Genomic DNA, 23,964 nt, shown 5'->3' on the forward strand with positions numbered 1-23,964 from the left:
CTTTGATTAAAAGAGATCTGGGATCAGTCTGATGGAGACGAGTGATGACTGAGGAGGTCAGAGATCTGGGATCAGTTTGATGGAGATGAGTGATGACTGAGGAGGTCAGAGATCTGGGATCAGTCTGATGGAGATGAGTGATGACTGAGGAGGTCAGAGATCTGGGATCAGTCTGATGGAGACGAGTGATGACTGAGGAGGTCAGAGATCTGGGATCAGTCTGATGGAGACGAGTGATGACTGAGGAGGTCAGAGATCTGGGATCAGTCTGATGGAGACGAGTGATGACTGAGGAGGTCAGAGATCTGGGATCAGTCTGATGGAGACGAGTGATGACTGAGCAGGTCAGAGATCTGGGATCAGTCTGATGGAGACGAGTGATGACTGAGGAGGTCAGAGATCTGGGATCAGTTTGATGGAGATGAGTGATGACTGAGGAGGTCAGAGATCTGGGATCAGTCTGATGGAGACGAGTGATGACTGAGGAGGTCAGAGATCTGGGATCAGTCTGATGGAGACGAGTGATGACTGAGGAGGTCAGAGATCTGGGATCAGTCTGATGGAGACGAGTGATGACTGAGGAGGTCAGAGATCTGGGATCAGTCTGATGGAGACGAGTGATGACTGAGCAGGTCAGAGATCTGGGATCAGTCTGATGGAGACGAGTGATGACTGAGGAGGTCAGAGATCTGGGATCAGTCTGATGGAGACGAGTGATGACTGAGGAGGTCAGAGATCTGGGATCAGTATGAAGGAGACGAGTGATGACTGAGGAGGTCAGAGATCTGGGATCAGTATGATGGAGAAGAGTGATGACTGAGGAGGTCAGAGATCTGGGATCAGTATGATGGAGAAGAGTGATGACTGAGGAGGTCAGAGATCTGGGATCAGTTTGATGGAGACGAGTGATGACTGAGCAGGTCAGAGATCTGGGATCAGTCTGATGGAGATGAGTGATGACTGAGGAGGTCAGAGATCTGGGATCAGTTTGATGGAGACGAGTGATGACTGAGGAGGTCAGAGATCTGGGATCAGTCTGATGGAGACGAGTGATGACTGAGGAGGTCAGAGATCTGGGATCAGTCTGATGGAGACGAGTGATGACTGAGGAGGTCAGAGATCTGGGATCAGTCTGATGGAGACGAGTGATGACTGAGGAGGTCAGAGATCTGAGATCAGTCTGACGGAGAGGAGTGATGACTGAGCAGGTCAGAGATCTGGGATCAGTCTGATGGAGACGAGTGATGACTGAGGAGATCAGAGAGCTGGGATCCGTCTGATGGAGACGAGTGATGACTGAGGAGATCAGAGATCTGGGATCAGTCTGATGGAGACGAGTGATGACTGAGGAGGTCAGAGATCTGGGATCAGTCTGATGGAGACGAGTGATGACTGAGGAGGTCAGAGATCTGGGATCAGTCTGATGGAGATGAGTGATGACTGAGGAGGTCAGAGATATGAGATCAGTCTGATGGAGACGAGTGATGACTGAGGAGGTCAGAGATCTGCGATCAGTCTGATGGAGACGAGTGATGATTGAGGAGGTCATAGATCTGGGATCAGTCTGATGGAGACGAGTGATGACTGAGGAGGTCAGAGATCTGGGATCAGTCTGATGGAGACGAGTGATGACTGAGCAGGTCAGAGATCTGGGATCAGTCTGATGGAGACGAGTGATGACTGAGCAGGTCAGAGGTCTGGGATCAGTCTGACGGAGACGAGTGATGACTGAGCAGGTCAGAGATCTGGGATCAGTCTGATGGAGACGAGTGATGACTGCGGAGGTCAGAGATCTGGGATCAGTTTGATGGAGATGAGTGATGACTGAGGAGGTCAGAGATCTGGGATCAGTCTGATGGAGACGAGTGATGACTGAGCAGGTCAGAGATCTGGGATCAGTCTGATGGAGACGAGTGATGACTGAGGAGGTCAGAGATCTGGGATCAGTTTGATGGAGATGAGTGATGACTGAGGAGGTCAGAGATCTGGGATCAGTCTGATGGAGACGAGTAATGACTGAGCAGGTCAGAGATCTGGGATCAGTTTGATGGAGATGAGTGATGACTGAGGAGGTCAGAGATCTGGGATCAGTCTGATGGAGACGAGTGATGACTGAGCAGGTCAGAGATCTGGGATCAGTTTGATGGAGATGAGTGATGACTGAGGAGGTCAGAGATCTGGGATCAGTCTGATGGAGACGAGTGATGACTGAGCAGGTCAGAGATCGGGGATCAGTCTGATGGAGACGAGTGATGACTGAGGAGGTCAGAGATCAGTCTGATGGAGACGAGTGATGACTGAGGAAGTCAGAGATCTGAGATCAGTCTGATAGAGAGGAGTGATGACTGAGGAGGTCAGAGATCTGGGATCAGTCTGATGGAGACAAGTGATGACTGAGGAGGTCAGAGATCTGGGATCAGTCTGATGGAGATGAGTGATGACTGAGGAGGTCAGAGATCTGGGATCAGTCAGATGGAGACGTGTGATGACTGAGGAGGTCAGAGATATGAGATCAGTCTGATGGAGACGAGTGATGACTGAGGAGGTCAGAGATCTGAGATCAGTCTGATGGAGAGGAGTGATGACTGAGGAGGTCAGAGATATGAGATCAGTCTGATGGAGACGAGTGATGACTGAGGAGGTCAGAGATCTGGGATCAGTCTGATGGAGACGAGTGATGACTGAGGAGGTCAGAGATCTGGGATCAGTTTGAAGGAGACGAGTGATGACTGAGGAGGTCAGAGATCTGGGATCAGTATGATGGAGAAGAGTGATGACTGAGGAGGTCAGAGATCTGGGATCAGTCAGATGGAGACGTGTGATGACTGAGGAGGTCAGAGATATGAGATCAGTCTGATGGAGAGGAGTGATGACTGAGGAGGTCAGAGATATGAGATCAGTCTGATGGAGAGGAGTGATGACTGAGGAGGTCAGAGATATGAGATCAGTCTGATGGAGACGAGTGATGACTGAGGAGGTCAGAGATCTGGGATCAGTCTGATGGAGACGAGTGATGACTGAGGAGGTCAGAGATATGAGATCAGTCTGATGGAGAAGAGTGATGACTGAGGAGGTCAGAGATCTGAGATCAGTCTGATGGAGAGGAGTGATGACTGAGGAGGTCAGAGATATGAGATCAGTCTGATGGAGACGAGTGATGACTGAGGAGGTCAGAGATCTGGGATCAGTCTGATGGAGACGAGTGATGACTGAGGAGGTCAGAGATATGAGATCAGTCTGATGGAGAAGAGTGATGACTGAGGAGGTCAGAGATCTGGGATCAGTTTGATGGAGACGAGTGATGACTGAGGAGGTCAGAGATCTGGGATCAGTCTGATGGAGATGAGTGATGACTGAGGAGGTCAGAGATATGAGATCAGTCTGATGGAGACGAGTGATGACTGAGGAGGTCAGAGATCTGCGATCAGTCTGATGGATACGAGTGATGACTGAGGAGGTCATAGATCTGGGACCAGTCTGATGGAGACGAGTGATGACTGAGGAGGTCAGAGATATGAGATCAGTCTGATGGAGACGAGTGATGACTGAGGAGGTCAGAGATCTGCGATCAGTCTGATGGAGAGGAGTGATGACTGAGGAGGTCAGAGATCTGGGATCAGTCTGATGGAGACGAGTGATGACTGAGGAGATCAGAGAGCTGGGATCAGTCTGATGGAGACGAGTGATGACTGAGGAGATCAGAGAGCTGGGATCAGTCTGATGGAGACGAGTGATGACTGAGGAGGTCAGAGATCTGGGATCAGTCTGATGGAGACGAGTGATGACTGAGGAGGTCAGAGATATGAGATCAGTCTGATGGAGATGAGTGATGACTGAGGAGGTCAGAGATCTGGGATCAGTCTGATGGAGACAAGTGATGACTGAGCAGGTCAGAGATCTGGGATCAGTCTGATGGAGACGAGTGATGACTGAGGAGGTCAGAGATCTGAGATCAGTCTGATGGAGACAAGTGATGACTGATGACGTCAGAGATCTGAAATCAGTCTGATGGAGACGAGTGATGACTGAGGAGATCAGAGAGCTGGGATCAGTCTGATGGAGACAAGTGATGACTGAGGAGGTCAGAGGTCTGGGGGTCATTCTAGTGGTGCGTGATGACTGAGAAGGTCAGAGATCTAGAGAGACAGTCTGATGGGATGATGACTAAATTAGAGATCTGGGGTGAAACTGAAAATGGGTAATGACCTAGGTGGTCAGAGATCTTGGAGTTTGTCTGATAGTGGGTAATGACTGAAGTGTTCATAGATCTTGAGGTCAGTCTGATGGTGGGTGAATACTGAGAAGGTAAGAGATATAGAAACAGTCTGATGGGGTGATGACTGAGAAGGTCAGAGATCTAGAGACAGTCTGATAGGATGATGACTGAGAAGGTCAGAGATCTAGAGACAGTCTGATGGGATGATGACTGAGAAGGTCAGAGATCTAGAGACAGTCTGATGGGATGATGACTGAGAAGGTCAGAGATCTAGAGACAGTCTGATGGGATGATGACTGAGAAGGTCATAGATCTAGAGACAGTCTGATGGGATGATGACTGAGAAGGTCAGAGATCTAGAGACAGTCTGATGGGATGATGACTGAGAAGGTCAGAGATCTAGAGACTGTCTGATGGGGTGATGACTGAGAAGGTCAGAGATCTAGAGACAGTCTTATGGGATGATGACTGAGAAGGTCAGAGATCTAGAGACAGTCTGATAGGGTGATGACTGAGAAGGTCAGAGATCTAGAGACAGTCTGATGGGGTGATGACTGAGAAGGTCATAGATCTAGAGACAGTCTGATGGGATAATGACTGAGAAGGTCATAGATCTAGAGACAGTTTGATGGGGTGATGGCTGAGAAGGTCAGAGATCTAGAGACAGTCTGATGGGATGATGACTGAGAAGGTCAGAGATCTAGAGACAGTCTTATGGGATGATGACTGAGAAGGTCAGAGATCTAGAGACAGTCTGATAGGGTGATGACTGAGAAGGTCAGATATTTAGACACAGTCTGATGGGGTGATGACTGAGAAGGTCAGAGATCTAGAGATGGTCTGATGGGATGATGACTGAGAAGGTCATAGATCTAGAGACAGTCTGATAGGGTGATGACTGAGGAGGTCAGAGGTCTAGAGACAGTCTGATGGGATGATGACTGAGAAGGTCATAGATCTAGAGACAGTCTGATAGGGTGATGACTGAGGAGGTCAGAGGTCTAGAGACAGTCTGATGGGATGATGACTGAGAAGGTCAAAGATCTAGAGACAGTCTGATGGGATGATGACTGAGAAGGTCATAGATCTAGAGACAGAATGATGGGATGATGACTGAGAAGGTCAGAGATCTAGAGACAGTCTGATGGGAGGATGACTGAGAAGGTCAGAGATCTAGAGATGGTCTGATGGGATGATGACTGAGAAGGTCAGAGATCTAGAGACAGTCTGATGGGATGATGACTGAGAATGTCAGAGATCTAGAGACAGTCTGATGGGGTGATGACTGAGAAGGTCAGAGATCTAGAGACAGTCTTATGGGATGATGACTGAGAAGGTCAGAGATCTAGAGACAGTCTGATAGGGTGATGACTGAGAAGGTCAGAGATCTAGAGACAGTCTGATGGGGTGATGACTGAGAAGGTCAGAGATCTAGAGACAGTCTGATGGGATAATGACTGAGAAGGTCATAGATCTAGAGACAGTTTGATGGGGTGATGGCTGAGAAGGTCAGAGATCTAGAGACAGTCTGATGGGATGATGACTGAGAAGGTCAGAGATCTAGAGACAGTCTGATGGGATGATGACTGAGAAGGTCAAAGATCTAGAGACAGTCTGATGGGGTGATGACTGAGAAGGTCAGAGATCTAGAGACAGTCTGATGGGATGATGACTGAGAAGGTCATAGATCTAGAGACAGAATGATGGGATGATGACTGAGAAGGTCAGAGGTCTAGAGACAGTCTGATGGGGTGATGACTGAGAAGGTCAGATATTTAGACACAGTCTGATGGGGTGATGACTGAGAAGGTCAGAGATCTAGAGACGGTCTGATGGGATGATGACTGAGAAGGTCAGAGATCTAGAGACAGTCTGATGGGATAATGACTGAGAAGGTCATAGATCTAGAGACAGTTTGATGGGGTGATGGCTGAGAAGGTCAGAGATCTAGAGACAGTCTGATGGGATGATGACTGAGAAGGTCAGAGATCTAGAGACAGTCTTATGGGATGATGACTGAGAAGGTCAGAGATCTAGAGACAGTCTGATAGGGTGATGACTGAGAAGGTCAGATATTTAGACACAGTCTGATGGGGTGATGACTGAGAAGGTCAGAGATCTAGAGATGGTCTGATGGGATGATGACTGAGAAGGTCAGAGATCTAGAGACAGTCTGATGGGATGATGACTGAGGAGGTCAGAGGTCTAGAGACAGTCTGATGGGATGATGACTGAGAAGGTCATAGATCTAGAGACAGTCTGATAGGGTGATGACTGAGGAGGTCAGAGGTCTAGAGACAGTCTGATGGGATGATGACTGAGAAGGTCATAGATCTAGAGACAGTCTTATGGGATGATGACTGAGAAGGTCAGAGGTCTAGAGACAGTCTGATGGGATGATGACTGAGAAGGTCATAGATCTAGAGACAGAATGATGGGATGATGACTGAGAAGGTCATAGATCTAGAGACAGTCTGATGGGATGATGACTGAGAATGTCAGAGATCTAGAGACAGTCTGATGGGGTGATGACTGAGAAGGTCAGAGATCTAGAGACAGTCTTATGGGATGATGACCGAGAAGGTCAGAGATCTAGAGACAGTCTGATAGGGTGATGACTGAGAAGGTCAGAGATCTAGAGACAGTCTGATGGGATGATGACTGAGAAGGTCAGAGGTCTAGAGACAGTCTGATGGGGTGATGACTGAGAAGGTCAGATATTTAGACACAGTCTGATGGGGTGATGACTGAGAAGGTCAGAGATCTAGAGACGGTCTGATGGGATGATGACTGAGGAGGTCAGAGGTCTAGAGACAGTCTAATGGGATGATGACTGAGAAGGTCAGAGATCCAGAGACAGTCTGATGGGATGATGACTGAGAAGGTCAGAGATCTAGAGACAGTCTTATGGGATGATGACTGAGAAGGTCATAGATCTAGAGACAGTCTGATCTCTTCTAGCACTGGAGTAAAAATAATTATTCTATATTTCAATTTTAAAAAAAACTGACAGACTGGTAGAGATACTCCGACACTCCTGCAATGCATTGCCAGGGGCACCGCGCTCTTACACCACGAGGAATGAGATTATTTAAAGCATGAAGCCTCCAATCGTGGACACAGAAAGGTTCTGAGGTGATGAATCGCATAACAAAACGCAGCCCCCGAGACATCATGGTCATCATTTTTTATCAAAATAGAATAAAACTTGAATTGTGCAAAACAAACTTATCCAAAGTAACATTCGGCAGGGGGATTTATGAGGACTGGAGTTATGAAGACCAGTCTTAGGCCCAGGTTTACCAGCAGTGGTGCAGTCACTTACCTGCACATTATTGGATACTAGTGCACGGTCTTTATGCATCTGGCGCCCCCTGCGCTGCTCAGGAAGTGTCACCAACTTTTTTTGGTGCACCTTTAACATAAAAACTGACAAATCCAAAAAGCTTCCCGTCAATCAATCTTTTTTTTTCTTTTCCTTAAGAAAAACTCAATATCATAAAAATGGCAAAGTGGCTAAGTGCAGAATGTCTTGGAGCTCCCGATGTCAGGAGGGTCAGTTCTTTTGGTACAATCATTCAAGAAATTTTCGTTTCCTAGTAGTACATGCAATATATGTGATATCCCTTTCTTTGCCCTCGGTGATGTACACTATAATCACAATTATTACCTCTGGATGAGCCACACCAGAAAAAAAAACTATTTTTGTTCTTCCTTTAGTAACAAGGTGTGTTTTTTTTTCAAATAATTAATTATCTTATTTTATACTTCATGGTGTGCAACCTAATTAATACTCTGTTCCTCAATGTTTGTGCCTGAACGTTAAAATCATAACAAGGTACAAAATCATAAAGCACAAGGGTAGTCAAGGTTCAGGCAAAAGGTCAAAATAACAGCAAAGTATCTCAGACTATAACAAGGAGCCAAAAAGAAAAAGTCGGTAACTGGCAGAGGTATAATACTCAGGCAGGTAGGGAGTATTAACCAGTCGCCACGCCTGAAACTGAATGGAACAGCCCTCCAGCTCTCCCACAGGTCTGTGTGAGCAAACACCTCCTGCTCAGAGAGACTGCTAGGCTGCCAATCTATCAGCTGTCTACGGAACATTAAACTCTGGCTGTGGTGTCCAGCCAGGAGCTAACTCCAGCACAAGTTGTCACAGCGATACCGGATAGCTCAGAGGAAATCAAACATTACTTGTACCTTTAAAGAACAAAGTGAGGTCCTCCTCCCGAGTCCAGATGTGCACAAAGGCATCGATGTCGGAGGTCGGGATCCCCCTCCAGCCGTTGGCCAGCACACGGGGGTCTCTGTAGCGAGTGCGGTTGCTGCGGTTCTCATACATCCAGTACCAGCTCTTTCGAAAGAAATATGTCTGGAAAACCCAGTTACCGGATGCACTATGGTCCCGGTGCACCCAGTCAAATACCGTGCTGAACCTCCCGGAACAGCGCCCTGTGCACAAGAAATACAGGTGTTAGATTATGGAGAGAGGTCCACAGAGCTTTTCACAATCTCATCATACACAATCTCAGAACAAGTCAACATCCCATCATACAAACCCCCCAATATGTCACATCCTCCATGGCACGTAACCAACCCCATCACACACAACCCCAAAACATCATACAAACCCCCCCCCCCAATATGTCACATCCTCCATGTCACGTAACCAAACCCATCACACACAACCCCAGAACATCAAACACCCCCCCCCCCCCACTATGTCACATCCTCCATGGCACGTAATCAACCCCATCACACACAACCCCAAAACATCATACAAACCCCCCCCCCCAATATGTCACATCCTCCATGTCACGTAACCAACCCCATCACACACAACCCCAAAACATCATACAAACCCCCCCCAATATGTCACATCCTCCATGTCACGTAACCAACCCCATCACACACAACCCCAGAACATCATACACCCCCCCCCCAATATGTCACATCCTCCATGTCACGTAACCAACCCCATCACACACAACCCCAGAACATCAAACACCCCCCCCCCCCCAATATGTCAAATCCTCCATGGCACGTAACCAACCCCATCACACACAACCCCAAAACATCATACACCCCCCCCCCCAGTACGTCACATCCTCCATGTCACGTAACCAACCCCATCACACACAACCCCAGAACATCAAACACCCCCCCCCCCAATATGTCACATCCTCCATGGCACGTAACAAACCCCAGCACACACAACCCCAGAACATCATACACCCCCCCCAATATGTCACATCCTCCATGGCACGTAACCAACCCCATCACACACAACCCCAGAACATCATACACCCCCCCCCCCACTATGTCACATCCTCCATGGCACGTAACCAACCCCATCACACACAACCCCAGAACATCATACACCCCCCCCCCACTATGTCACATCCTCCATGGCACGTAACCAACCCCATCACACACAACCCCAGAACATCATACACCCCCCCCCAATATGTCACATCCTCCATGGCACGTAACAAACCCCAGCACACACAACCCCAGAACATCATACACGCCCCCCCCAATATGTCACATCCTCCATGGCACGTAACAAACCCCAGCACACACAACCCCAGAACATCATACACCCCCCCCAATATGTCACATCCTCCATGGCACGTAACCAACCCCATCACACACAACCCCAGAACATCATACACCCCCCCCCCCCCACTATGTCACATCCTCCATGGCACGTAACCAACCCCATCACACACAACCCCAGAACATCATACACCCCCCCCCCCACTATGTCACATCCTCCATGGCACGTAACCAACCCCATCACACACAACCCCAGAACATCATACACCCCCCCCCAATATGTCACATCCTCCATGGCACGTAACAAACCCCAGCACACACAACCCCAGAACATCATACACGCCCCCCCCAATATGTCACATTCTCCATGGCACGTAACAAACCCCAGCACACACAACCCCAGAACATCATACACCCCCCCCCAATATGTCACATCCTCCATGGCACGTAACAAACCCCAGCACACACAACCCCAGAACATCATACACCCCCCCCCCAATATGTCACATCCTCCATGGCACGTAACAAACCCCAGCACACACAACCCCAGAACATCATACACCCCCCCCCCCAATATGTCACATCCTCCATGGCACGTAACAAACCCCAGCACACACAACCCCAGAACATCATACACCCCCACCCCCAATATGTCACATCCTCCATGGCACGTAACAAACCCCAGCACACACAACCCCAGAACATCATACACGCCCCCCCCAATATGTCACATCCTCCATGGCACGTAACAAACCCCAGCACACACAACCCCAGAACATCATACACCCCCCCCCCCAATATGTCACATCCTCCATGGCACGTAACAAACCCCAGCACACACAACCCCAGAACATCATACACCCCCCCCCCCCCCAATATGTCACATCCTCCATGGCACGTATCAAACCCCAGCACACACAACCCCAGAACATCATACACACCCCTCCAATAGGTCACATCTAGAGATGAGCAAGCAATAAAATGCTCGGGTGCTCGTTATTCGAGACTAACTTTCCCCGATGCTCGAGTGCTCGTCTCGAATAACGAGCCCCATTGAAGTCAATGGGAGACTCGAGCATTTTTCAAGGGGACCAAGGCTCTGCACAGGGAAGCTTGGCCAAACACCTGGGAACCTCAGAAAAGGATGGAAACACCACGGAAATGGACAGGAAACAGCAGGGGCAGCATGCATGGATGCCTCTGAGGCTGCTTAATCACACCATTATGCCAAAATTATGGGCAACAGCATGGCCATGACAGAGTGACCGAATGAGGCTAGATAGCATCTAAAACATCCAATAATTGACCCTGACACTATAGGGGACGGCATGCAGAGGCAGCGGCAGCAGCAGCAGACGAGAGAGTGTCATGGCGACATACCCCAAATTGACTCAGGCTTCAAACCAATGGGTGGCAGAGAGGAACCAAAGGAGGTGAGCAAGAAGCGCTGAAATGATTTCCTCTGTGAACAAAGGTTGACGGTATATTTAGTCGATTACACAGCATGGTGGCTACATAGTGACCAAGTTCCATAACGTATCTGGTGAAACACCCGAAAAATGAGCCTGACACAGCTCTTTTGATAAGGGGACGACATGTGGAGGCAGCCATGGAGACGACTTCCATGATTAAGAGCGACAGTATGGGGCATCCATATTGCGCTGCTATGATTGCAACTTCAGGTCTCCAGCATGGCGGCGACAGATGGGCCGAGTTCCACTATGTATCTGGTGAAACACCTGAAAATTCTGCCTGACACAGCTCGTTTGATAAGGGGATGATGTGCTGCATATCCTCTCGCGCTCCAGCGTCCTGGGTATAGAGAGTTGAAATGAGACATTGGTAGACGCTGTGGAGGATCGTGGAAGCAAAATGGACAGGAAACAGCAGGGGCAGCATGCATGGATGCCTCTGAGGCTGCCTAATCTTGGGATGGAGCTGGCGGTCCACTGCCAGGCGAGCTTTCGCCTGTCCAAGCCCCTGTCTCTCGGCTCCTCCCCACCCAAAATGGGCCTGGGGGCCAGAAGCGTTTACTTTGAAAAAATTATAATTTTCAAAGCAGGCCGGGTCATTTGAATATTTCACCTAGGAATAATGGAATAGCATAGTGGTTCTATTTTTAATAGTTTTTTTCGGAAATGGTTCCATGGGGCATCCATATTGCGCTGCTATGATTGCAACTTCAGGTCTCCAGCATGGCAGCGACAGATGGGCCGAGTTCCACTATGTATCTGGTGAAACACCTGAAAATTCTGCCTGACACAGCTCGTTTGATAAGGAGACCATGTATGGAGGCAGTGAACTAGTAGTAGATTAAAGGTGCTGCAGTTAAAACTATGTTAGTTGGATCTTGAGATTGAGCTGGCGCTCCGCTGCCAGGCGAGCTTTCGCCAATCCAAGCCCCTGTCTCTTGGCTACTCCCCAAACAGCACTTCTAAGAACCTTTTGTATAAGATCAAGTGTAGTAGTGTTCTTATAAGTTTGGGTTATGGCGGGTGAGGGGAATGTAAACAGATGCGCAAGAAGCGCTGAAATAATATTGGTAAATGATAAAAGTTTGCCAGTATATTTTGTGGATTACACAGCAGGGTGGCGACAAAGTTAACAAGTTTGATGTGGAAGCCATGAAGACAACCCAAAATTCTGCCTGACACAGCTCGTTTGCTAAGGGGACCATGTATGGAGGCAGCTATATGGACGACTTTTGGAGGCAGCTATGAAGATGACGTGTGGAGGTAGCAATGGAGACAACATGTGGAGCCAGCTAAAAAGACGACGTGTGGAGGCTGCTATGGAGACAATTTAATTTGGATAGTGCCTGTATGTGGCAGTCCAAAAAAGTTTTCAAACCAGAGGAGCAGGTAGGTGGTCCTCCAGAAAAATTAAATACAAAGAGTACTATACCTAGAGCCAGTTGGCCCTGGCAAAAAATAGCCAGTTTCCTCTGCTTTAGTGTACACAGAGGAGGAGAAGGAGGACAATGAGGAGGAGGAGTTCATACATTATTCAGGTTGAGCTTCTTTCACCTGGTGGAGAATGGAAATCCTGAGAAATCCAGGCTTTATTCATCTTGATAAGCGTCAGCCTGTCAGCGCTGTCAGTCGACAGGCGTGTACGCTTATCGGTGATGATGCCACCAGCTGCACTGAAAACCCGCTCAGACAACACGCTAGCGGCAGGGCAGGCAAGAACCTCCAAGGCGTACAGCGCCAGTTCGTGCCACATGTCCAGCTTTGAAACCCAGTAGTTGTAGGGAGCTGTGTGATCATTTAGGACGATGGTATGGTCAGCTACGTACTCCCTCACCATCTTTCTGTAAAGATCAGCCCTACTCTGCCGAGACTGGGGACAGGTGACAGTGTCTTGCTGGGGTGACATAAAACTGGCAAAGACCTTGTAAAGCGTACCCCTGCCAGTGCTGGACAAGCTGCCTGCTCGCCTACTCTCCCTCGCTACTTGTCCCGCAGAACTACGCACTCTGCCGCTAGCGCTGTCAGAAGGGAAATACTGTTTCTGCCTATGCACCAGGGCCTGCTGGTATTCATGCATTCTCACACTCCTTTCCTCTCCAGGGATGAGAGTGGAAAGATTTTGCTTGTACCGTGGGTCCAGGAGAGTGAATACCCAGTAATCGGTGCTGGAATAAATTCTTTGAACGCGAGGGTCACGGGATAGGCAGCCTAGCATGAAATCTGCCATATGCGCCAGAGTCCCAATGCGCAAGAATTCACTCCCCTCACTGGCCTGACTGTCCATTTCCTCCTCCTCCAACTCCTCTTCTTCTGCCCATACATGCTGAACAGTGAAGGACTGAACAATGGTCCCCTCTTCTGTCTCGCCAACATTCTCCTCCTCTTCCTCCTCATCCTCCTCCACCTCCTCCGATATGCGCTGAGAAACAGACCTGAGGGTGCTTTGGCTATCAACAAGGGAATCTTCTTCCCCCGTCTCTTGTGACGAGCGCAAAGCTTCCGATTTCATGCTGAACAGAGAGTTTTTCAACAGGCCAAGCAGCGTGATGGTGAGGCTGATGATGGCGGCATCGCCACTGACCATCTGTGTTGACTCCTCAAAGTTACTCAGCACCTGACAGATATCAGACATCCACATCCACTCCTCATTGTAGACTTGAGGAAGCTGACTGACCTGACTACCAGTTCTGGTGGAAGTTGACATCTGGCAGTCTACAATCGCTCTGCGCTGCTGGTAAACTCTGGATAACATGGTCAGTGTTGAATTCCACCTCGTGGGCACGTCGCACAACAGTCGGTGAGCGGGCAGTTGGAGGCGGCGCTGCGCCGCCCTGAGAGTGGCAGCATCTGTGCTGGACTTCCTGAAATGCGCACAGATGCGGCGCACCTTCGTGAGCAAATCAGACAGATTGGGGTATGTCTTGAGGAAACGCTGAACTATGAGATTTAACACATGGGCCAGGCATGGCACATGTGTCAGTCTGCCGAGTTGCAGAGCCGCCACCAGGTTACGGCCGTTGTCACACACAACCATGCCTGGCTTCAGGGTCAGCGGTGCCAGCCACAGATCAGTCTGCGTCGTGATGTCCTGTAATAGCTCTTGGGCGGTGTGCCTTTTATCGCCTAGGCTCAGCAGTTTGAGCACCGCCTGCTGTCGCTTAGCGACGGCACTACTGCTGTGCCTAGAGCTACCGACTGATGGCGCCATGCCCACGGATGGTAATTCGGAGGAGGAGGTGGAGGAGGGGTGGGAGGATGAGGAGGCATAGTAGGCCTGAGAGACCTGGACCAAGGTAGGCCCAGCAATCCTCGGCGTCGGCAGTATATGACCAGCCCCAGAGTCAGACTCGGTCCCAGCCTCCACCAAGTTAACCCAATGTGCCGTCAGCGATACATAGTGGCCCTGCCCGGCAGCACTCGTCCACATGTCCATGGTCAGGTGGACCTTGTCAGAAATGGCGTTGGTCAGGGCACGGATGATGTTGTCTGACACGTGCTTGTGCAGGGCTGGGACGGCACATCGGGAAAAGTAGTGGCGGCTGGGGACCGAATACCGAGGGGCGGCCGCCGCCATGAGGTTTCGAAAGGCCTTGGTCTCTACCAGCCTATAGGGCAGCATCTTCAGGCTAAGCAGTTTGGAGATGTGGACGTTGAGGGCTTGGGCGTGTGGGTGGGTTGCACTATACTTCCTTTTGTGCTCCAGCGTCTGGGGTATGGAGAGCTGAACGCTGGTGGATGCTGTGGAGGATCGTGGAGGCGAAGATGGGGTTTTCGCACGGGAGGTGTTTGGGCCGGGGTCCTGGGCAGGGGGCTGACTAGCAGTTGACACAGGGGATGGAGCAGTGGTGTGCCCGGCCGGAGGTGAACGGGCTTGGTGCCATTGAGTGGGGTGTTTACCATTCATATGCCTGAGCATACTGGTGGTAGTTAAGCTAGTAGTGGTGGAACCCCTGCTGATCCTGGTTTGGCACAGGTTGCACACCACAGTCCGTTGGTCATCCGGTGTTTCTTTAAAGAACCTCCAGACTTCTGAAAATCTAGCCCTCGCCACGGGAGCTTGACTACGGGAAACATTTGGCGCTGATGCACCAGCTCTGGCCCTGCCTCTCCATCTGGCCCCACCACTGCCTCTTCCAACCTGTTCTGGTATAGGACTCGTCTCCGTCTCAGAACCACTGTGTTCACCCGGCCTATCAACACAGCTTGGGTCTGTCACCTCATCATCCTCCGATCCCTCAGTCTGCTCCCCCCTCTGACTTCCTGCCCTGACAACAACTTCACCACTGTCTGACAACCGTGTCTCCTCATCGTCCGACACCTCTTTACACACTTCTTCCACTACGTCAATAATGTCATCATCACCCACAGACTGCGACTGGTGGAAAACCTGGGCATCGGAAAAGAGCTCAGCAGCAACCGGTCAAGTGGTTTGTGACTCTGGGAAGGGTCCAGAAAACAGTTCCTCAGAGTATGCCGGTGCAAATGCCAAATTTTCCTGGGAGGGGGCAGACTGGGGGGAAGGAGGCTGAGGTGGAGGAGCTGGAGGAGTGCTGATTTCGGTGACATGGGTGGACTGCGTGGAAGACTGGTGGACAAAAGGCTAGAAGCATTGTCCGCAATCCACGACATCACCTCTTCGCACTGTTCTGGCCTCAACAGTGCTCTACCACGAGTCCCAGTAACTTCAGACATGAACCTAGGGAGTGTAGCTCTGCGGCGTTCCCCTGCTCCCTCATCAGCAGGTGGTGTCTCACCCCGCCCAGGACCACGGCCTCTGACCCCTGCAGTAGTTGGACGCCCACGTCCACGCCCTCGTCCTCTACCCCTAGCCCTCGGGTTAAACATTTTCAAAATTAAAGTATAAACTGTAAATTTTTTGTGTGTTTTTTTTTTTAAACAAAACAATGCTATATCCTATTGCTATGGCTAGTTTCTAACCTACACTGACAGCACACAACTGGATTTTGTGCTGTGCCTGATGACTTTGAGTTATAAAAGTAAATAAACGTAAAAAAATAAATCAGCAGACTGTGCCTAATTCAAATCAAACCCCTAATAAATTGTCTCACTTCGGTGTTTGAGGTGGATATGTTTGTCACTAAGAGCTAAACACAATGGAAGTCTCCCTGCAAATTCCTCACAATATGGTACTAGCTGCACTACTAGTGCCAGCAAGGCCAGCCACAAGCAAACCAAAAAAAAGTAAATATATAACGTTATTGTAGCCCTAAGAAGGGCTGTTAGGTTCTTGTAGAATCACTCCTGCCTAACACTATTCTAATAGAACACCCTAACGCTTTCCCTGACCAGCAGCAGCTCTCTCCCTAGCGGCATCCAGACAGAGAATGATCCGAGCAGCGCGGGCAGGGGCTAGTCTATTCCAGGGTCACCTGATCAGGCCAGCCAACCACTGCTATCGACGTGTAAGGGTACCACGTCATGCTGGGTGGAGTGCAGAGTCTCCTGGCTTGTGATTGGCTCTGTTTCTGGCCACCAAAAATCACAACGCGGTAGATGCCATTTTCTCGAGCGGGCGAAGTATTTGTCCGAGCAACGAGCAGTTTCGAGTACGCTAATGCTCGAAGGAGCATCAAGCTCGGAAGAGTGTGTTCGCTCATCTCTAGTCAAATCCTCCATGGCACGTAACTAACCCCATCACACACAAACCCAGAACATCATACACCCCCCCCCAGTACGTCACATCCTCCATGACACGTAACCAACTCTATCACACACAAACCCAGAACATCATACAAACCCCCCATTATGTCACATCCTCCATGGCACATAACAAACCCCATCACACACAACCCCAGAACATCATACACCCCCCCCAATATGTCACATCCTCCATGGCACGTAACCAACCCCATCACACACAAACCCAGAACATCATACAAACCCCCCATTATGTCACATCCTCCATGGCACATAACAAACCCCATCACACACAACCCCAGAACATCATACACCCCCCCCCAGTATGTCACATCCTCCATGGCACGTAACCAACCGCATCACACACAACCCTAGAACATCATACACCCCCCCCCAATATGTCACATCCACCATGGCACGTAACCAACCCCATCACACACAACCCCAAAACATCATACACCCCCCCCCCCAATATGTCACATCCTCCATGGCACGTAACCAACCCCATCACACACAACCCCAAAACATCATACACCCCCCCCAGTATGTCACATCCTCCATGGCACGTAACCAACCGCATCACACACAACCCTAGAACATCATACACCCCCCCCCCAATATGTCACATCCTCCATGGCACGTAACCAACCCCATCACACACAACCCCAAAACATCATACACCCCCCCCCCCCAATATGTCACATCCTCCATGATACACACCCTAGGCACGTAGCCAACTCCATCACACACAACCCCAGAACATCATACACACTCTCAGAATAAGTCACCATCACATCATACACACCCTGGGAACATGTAAACAACCCAACTACATATATCCCATAAAAACATGTAACCAATCCTATTAAATACACACAGCAGGAACATGTCACCTTCCCCCTTCATCCACACCCGAAGGAACATGGTTCGAGTTTAATAGGGACACACACACCCATGGCTATACCCCACTACCCCCCAATTTCAGTGAGCCTAGCAATGCTTGGTGTTTTTGTTAGACCCACCTGCTTTAGAGCATCCATAAAGGACTGTGAGTGATGGAGAGTGGTAGATCTCTATTAGAGTGTATTTGACTTGGATCATAGACCTCATTGTCACCATTTTATCCATGTAGTATGGGAATTGTATGACCTATCAGTGGAAGGATATGTCTCTCTGGGGATGTACCCACCATAAATCCTCTGGATCGCCTTGCGGTCAGTCCTATCAAGTTCCATCCTACTGTTGGCTGGGATGTAGTTTGGTTGCATAACAGAGGTCATCTCATTCATATGACTGAGACCAAGGACATGGCCAATCTCATGGACCGCAACCTGAGGGTTAGACAAGACAACTGTGAGCATCTATAGTGGTTATATCCCAGAGATATCTATGGTCAGGAAATGCTTCTCTCATGTCATGGATGACACTTATTTCTCTCACATGATGGACAGCACACGTTCCTGTAGGAGGCACTCACATTCTTACTCATATCATGGGCAGCACACATGTTCTGCTCATCTCATTGGTGGCACACAAGCTCCCTTCCCATCATGCATGGCACATTTATGCATGGCAGACATGCTCATCCCACATCATGGATGGTGCACATACTTCTCTGACCTCATAGTCCACTCCCACCTCATGGGTGGCACACATGCTACTGTCACCTTATTGATGGCACACAAGCTCCTCTCATGTCCAGCCTGACACACATTCCCCTAGTATCCCATTCTTACCTTCAGGAGACTGATCCCTTGTTCACTATTGGGAGGTACAAAATGTTCATCATCATCAAAATGGATGTCTCCAAGGCGCCAGGCATGAGCAAACTCCCTACCCATCCCATCAAAGAGCTGAGAGCAACCCAAGTGTCGACCTGGAAATCAAGAGAAAAGATTTAGAGGAATCCAAAATCTTACAAATGTCTATCATGATCAATATCAGCTGCATTAGGAATGTAACTGCTTTGGGGTTACTGTTATGTGCTCACAGTGGCCGTACAGGGGTCTACTCACATGTCAATGACCCCCTACATTGAGCAGAGAGTAGCTCTGCAAGAAATGAGGTAAAATATCTCTCAGTAGGAATGTAAAATATGATGTAAATATGGCTACTCACCAGTTCCAAAGCCTAGTTTGATGTCAATGAGATGGGCAGGAGATGTCACATCCTCTTCAAAGTTAAGAGGGACAACTTCACTCCAGATACGGAAGGCACGCATCAATATGGACCTCTGCTGGTCGATGTTTAGCCACACACTGTAGCCCTCACCAAGGAGCCTCCATTTAATGGTCATCTTGGAGAAGATCCCTTTCTTATTTCCAGCCTTTAAGGGTTCACCTCGTTTCTTCCTGACATGACGTCCCAGACCTAGGTTACTTCCCACTTGTGGCTGGGAGCTCTTCTTCTTCTCCATCAGTTCCCTCCGGATCCTCTGACTGGCAGAAGTGATGGAAGGGACAGTGGTAGTAATCTGTGCCGGATCAGAATGCTGGGGATCAGATGTTGAGATGCCACTTTCCGTTGGGTTTACTTCTTCAGATTTTTCCACCTCTGGGATCTTCCGGTCAGGAACTCCACAGCGTGGAGCATTCATGGCATCCCGGGTGGCATCATCCAGCATGCCTGTCACTCTTAGCCTGTTGGCTTCCTGGAATCTTTTCAGTGCTGCAATAAATCTTGGATTCAGTGTAGGATCTGGATGCTTGGGGATGTCTTGTATGGAAGATAAAGGCTCGCCCTCGCTCAGAAGACTGGAGATGTCTGCATTCACTGGATTCTCCTTTGATCTTGAAGCCACTCCTCGGAATGGCAGAGAGTCCCAGCGGACCGGCTCAATCCAGCCATACTTCCAAAGGTAGGTCTGCATGAAAAAGGGGGACAACATCATATTCATCAAAACCAACACCATATTTCATCTCCTCCAACCAACTGATTCCCCATTACCAAACACCAGCCCTGACACGGCCACTTCTACCTACTCTCTACTCTAACCTGCACTCAACTACAGTCAAGTCGTCTAACATGTGCTCGTACAGCACCCAACTGTTTTACCTTCTCCTGCAACTTCCATCACTAACTACACCAACCAACATTATCACTTCTGCCTAGTTATACCACTATCACCTTATTCCACAGAGCTCTCTATCCTTCTTACCTTCACCAGATTAAAGCACTCCCAACAATGCTCTAGATCAGTGGTGGCGAACCTATGGCACGGGTGCCAGAGGTGGCACTCAAAGCCCTCTTTATGGGCACCCTTGCCATCACCCCAGGGTAGAGTTTACCAGACAGGACTCATGGCCTCTTGCAGCCCGAGGACCCCAGAAGGAAGCTACAATGATAATCCAAACTTCTTCTCCTTAGTTCTACTGTATTGGTGTCCTCAGGTGCAATTTAAACCTGTGAAAGAGCAGGGAGTAATAAGTTACTCCTTAAATTGTCGCATTGGCACTTTGCGAAAAATACATGGGTTTTGGTTGTCGTTTGGGCACTCGGTGTCTAAAAGGTTTGCCATCACTACTCTAGATTATCACCTTTTTGTTGCACTGCACCCCACCACCTCCAGCCAAGCCTGATATCATCACTTCTACCCTGACAATCCTCCATTACTGTCCCAATTATTCCCAACACAATCCATTACATTGACCCCAACCCCACACTCCATGATACATCAGGTATTTCCACCCTCCCCCTCTGTACCTGGGCATATGTCTTTGTGAGGTCAGCTTCGGCATTGTCCCTGGGCTGGCTCTTTATGTCGGAGGGTTTGGGTGCTTGGTATATTGTATCTCCTGTGCCCAGATTTATGAGAAGGAGGGTCACGAGAGCTGTGGAGTCCATGTTTTCAAATTTTTCTGTGTTTTTAAGCTCTGTGAAAAAAATAAAGTGGACCTTTGGTAACACACAATGATCGGTCCTGGAGAACTGGACCCAATGATAAAGTATTTCAGATTCCCTCATCAATGATTCTGACCCCATATTATTATTATACTGCATCAAGGTAGAAGTAAGATCATGGGGATGGGAATTGCCACCTCTTATATGGGCCATCAGTCACACACAGGTAGAAGAGACGCTCTCATTCTGGGAATCTCCTCAGATCCTTACACCCACTGTGATGTTCTTGGGTCATTTCTGCTTTTATGATAATTAGGTGGGACAGGGAAGCAAAATGTGAGACGAGCTGCAAGTGAATGGATCCTGGCACACAGGAGCTACCATGACCTCTCTGTTTGGGTCGGTGCCAGGTGTAATGTCTAGAAACTTCCAGAACTAGCTGCTTCTTCTACTGGTTCCAAGGTCGTTCCCCTCACAAGTACTGAGCTTGGTGATGACTATTCATATGTTCACTACATGCTGGTGTCCCAATCCCACCACCTGCTATACAATTATACTGTCCCATCTCTTCTGGATTCTCACCTTTTCTAAAGTTTCTGTTTCAGTTCGTAGCAGATCTGTAAAAATATAAGATCATCCCAAGGTTATACACAGCGTGTTCTCCAGGAGGGTGGTTACTGACAAGAAGGATCTTCATCTCTTCTACTTCTATGGGTTCTTACCTCTCTCTACCCTTAAATATCAATACCAGGAAATACATAGAACACAATCCATCATCTAGCCACCAGGGACAGGTCTTCTAGGCCGTCTCTTCTATAGCTGGGTACAACTCTAGATGATCCCTGTGTGACTATTGTCTGCGAAATTGATTTTGCACCTTTGGTCTATCACTATGACAATTGTCTTCCATGTGACCTTTTCCTAAAGAGACTCAACACCAAGTCAACTACTCTTAGCACCTACATTAAGACTTATCTCCTAGATTGGGAAGATCTCTCTTGGTCTTAGGCCTCAGCCCAGGGTCTGATATGATTCTAACCTGTATCAGTATGGATCTCTGTCACTTATGTCATTTCTCACCTGCATGCTAGGTATCTCACAGATCTTTGGTCAATGAAGCCTCTCACCTTTTTATTAGGAGGTCCCTTAGCTGTGGTAAATGTGTCTCTCTCACGTGTTGGGTCGGGGCAGTTACTCACCTGAGTCTGCAGTGTCTGTCTTGGCTCCTAGCTGGGAGCTGCGTAGGTTCTCTCTGTGGGTATATCTCTGCACATCTGGAGAACGTCTCTTACAGTAGTGCCAGAGAGGGTGGACTGAAGTGTTCAGCCAATGAGTCTGAAGAACCTTATCTTGAAATAACATTTTATTCTTTGAGTCACCTGACCAGGTGCCCACACGTCTGAGACTGGCCATCTCTGTAAATGGCAATACTCCACGTTATTAAGTCATACAGTTCGAGCGTAGCCAGAGATAATCTCACCCACACTGCTCTGATAAACAGCTCCACACCTCCATAATCTTCATCCTGAGGAATCTGGAATACATCTCCACAAATATAGTAAACAGAGAGCAGATAATGAGAACCGTCATCTCACTAAATCCTTTTAAATCCTCTCCACGGAAAATAACATTTCTCCTAAAGGTTACACATTGCCACCTACAGCTGTGACATCACTGAGAAGGTTCCAGAATCATGTGTGTCACACCATGGTTACCCCCGACATCTCCGAGAAGATTCCAAGGGATTGTGTGACTATGAGATCACTCTGTGACATCACTGAGAAGGTTCCAGAGTCATGTGTCACACCATGGTTACCCCCGACATCTCTGGGAAGATTCCAGGAAATTGTGTGACTATAAGATCACTCTGTGACATCACTGAGAAGGTTCCAGAGTCATGTGTCACACCATGGTTACCCCCGACAACTCCGGGAAAATTCCAGGAAATTGTGTGACTATAAGATCACTCTGTGACATCACTGAGAAGGTTCCAAAGTCATCTGTCACACCATGGTTACCCCCGACATCTCCGAGAAGATTCCAAAGGAATGTGTGACCATAAGATCAATCTATGACATCACTGAGAAGGTTCCAAAGTTATGTGTGTCACACAATGGTTAGCCCCAACATCTCTGAGAAGATTCCAGGGATTGTGTGACTATAAGATCACTCTGTGACATCACTGAGAAGGTTCCAGAGTCATGTGTCACACCATGGTTACCCCTGACATCTCCGGGAAAATTCCCTTGGATTGTGTGACTATGAGATCACTCTGTGACATCACAGAGAAGGTTCCAGAGTCATGTGTCACACCATGGTTACCCCGACATATCCGTGAAGATTCCAGGGGATTGTGTGAATATAAGATCACTCTGTGACATCACGGAGAAGGTTCCAGAGTCATGTGTCACACCATGGTTACCCCCGACATCTCCGAGAAGATTCCAGGGATTGTGTGACTATAAGATCACTCTGTGACATCACTGAGAAGGTTCCAGAGTCATGCGTCACACCATGGTTACCCCCGACATCTCCGAGAAGATTCCAGGGATTGTGTGACTATAAGATCACTCTGTGACATCACCGAGAAGGTTCCAGAGTCATGTGTCACACCATGGTTACCCCCGATATCTCTGGGCAAATTCAAGAGAATTGTGTGACTATAAGATCACTCTGTGACATCACTGAGAAGGTTCCATAGTCATGTGTCACACCATGGTTACCCCCGACATCTCTAAGAAGATTCCAGAGGATTGTGTGAGTATGAGATCACTCTGTGACATCATTGAGAAGATTCTAGAGTCATGTGTTACACCATGTTTACCCCCGACATCTCCGAGAAGATTCCAGAGGATTGTTTGACTATGAGATCACTCTGTGACATCACTGAGAAGGTTCTAGTGTTGAGTGTTACACCATGGTTACCCCCGACATCTCTAAGAAGATTCCAGAGGATTGTGTGACTATAAGATCACTCTGTGACATCACTGAGAAGGTTACAGAGTCATGTGTGTCACACCATAGGTACCCCCGACATCTCTGGGAAGATTCCAGAGGATTGTGTGACTATGAGATCACTCTGCATCACTGAGAAGGTTCCAGCGTCATGTGTCACACCATGGTTACCCCCAACATCTCTGAGAAGATTCCCTTGGATTGTGTGACTATGAGATCACTCTGTGACATCACTGAGAAGGTTACAGAGTCATGTGTCAC

General features: G+C 48.7%; 1 protein-coding gene across 5 annotated transcripts in view; it reads right to left on the minus strand.

Moving 5' to 3' along the window:
- The window catches only part of LOC140084661 (matrix metalloproteinase-21-like), a 55,175-nt gene extending 32,686 nt beyond the window's left edge, over positions 1 to 22,489 (minus strand). Inside the window, exons 1-7 of one of the 5 annotated variants that reach the window (XM_072126470.1) lie at positions 22,258 to 22,488; positions 21,948 to 22,163; positions 20,611 to 20,780; positions 19,027 to 19,771; positions 18,645 to 18,784; positions 18,098 to 18,239; positions 8,420 to 8,671 (exon numbers count right to left, since the gene is read on the minus strand). In XM_072126470.1, coding sequence (XP_071982571.1) covers positions 8,420 to 8,671; positions 18,098 to 18,239; positions 18,645 to 18,784; positions 19,027 to 19,771; positions 20,611 to 20,780; positions 21,948 to 22,161 — 1,663 coding nt within the window. In that variant the 5' untranslated portion in view covers positions 22,162 to 22,163; positions 22,258 to 22,488. Of the gene's footprint in view, positions 1 to 8,419; positions 8,672 to 18,097; positions 18,240 to 18,644; positions 18,785 to 19,026; positions 19,772 to 20,610; positions 20,781 to 21,330; positions 21,366 to 21,947 lie in introns of all 5 variants that reach the window. The other 4 variants (XM_072126472.1, XM_072126471.1, XM_072126474.1 and 1 more) reach the window with 4 other exon arrangements.
- Between the last annotated feature and the right edge of the window lie 1,475 nt (positions 22,490 to 23,964).

This window comes from Engystomops pustulosus, chromosome 1 (genome assembly GCF_040894005.1).
Source record: "Engystomops pustulosus chromosome 1, aEngPut4.maternal, whole genome shotgun sequence".
Classification (NCBI taxonomy): Eukaryota; Metazoa; Chordata; class Amphibia; order Anura; family Leptodactylidae; genus Engystomops; species Engystomops pustulosus.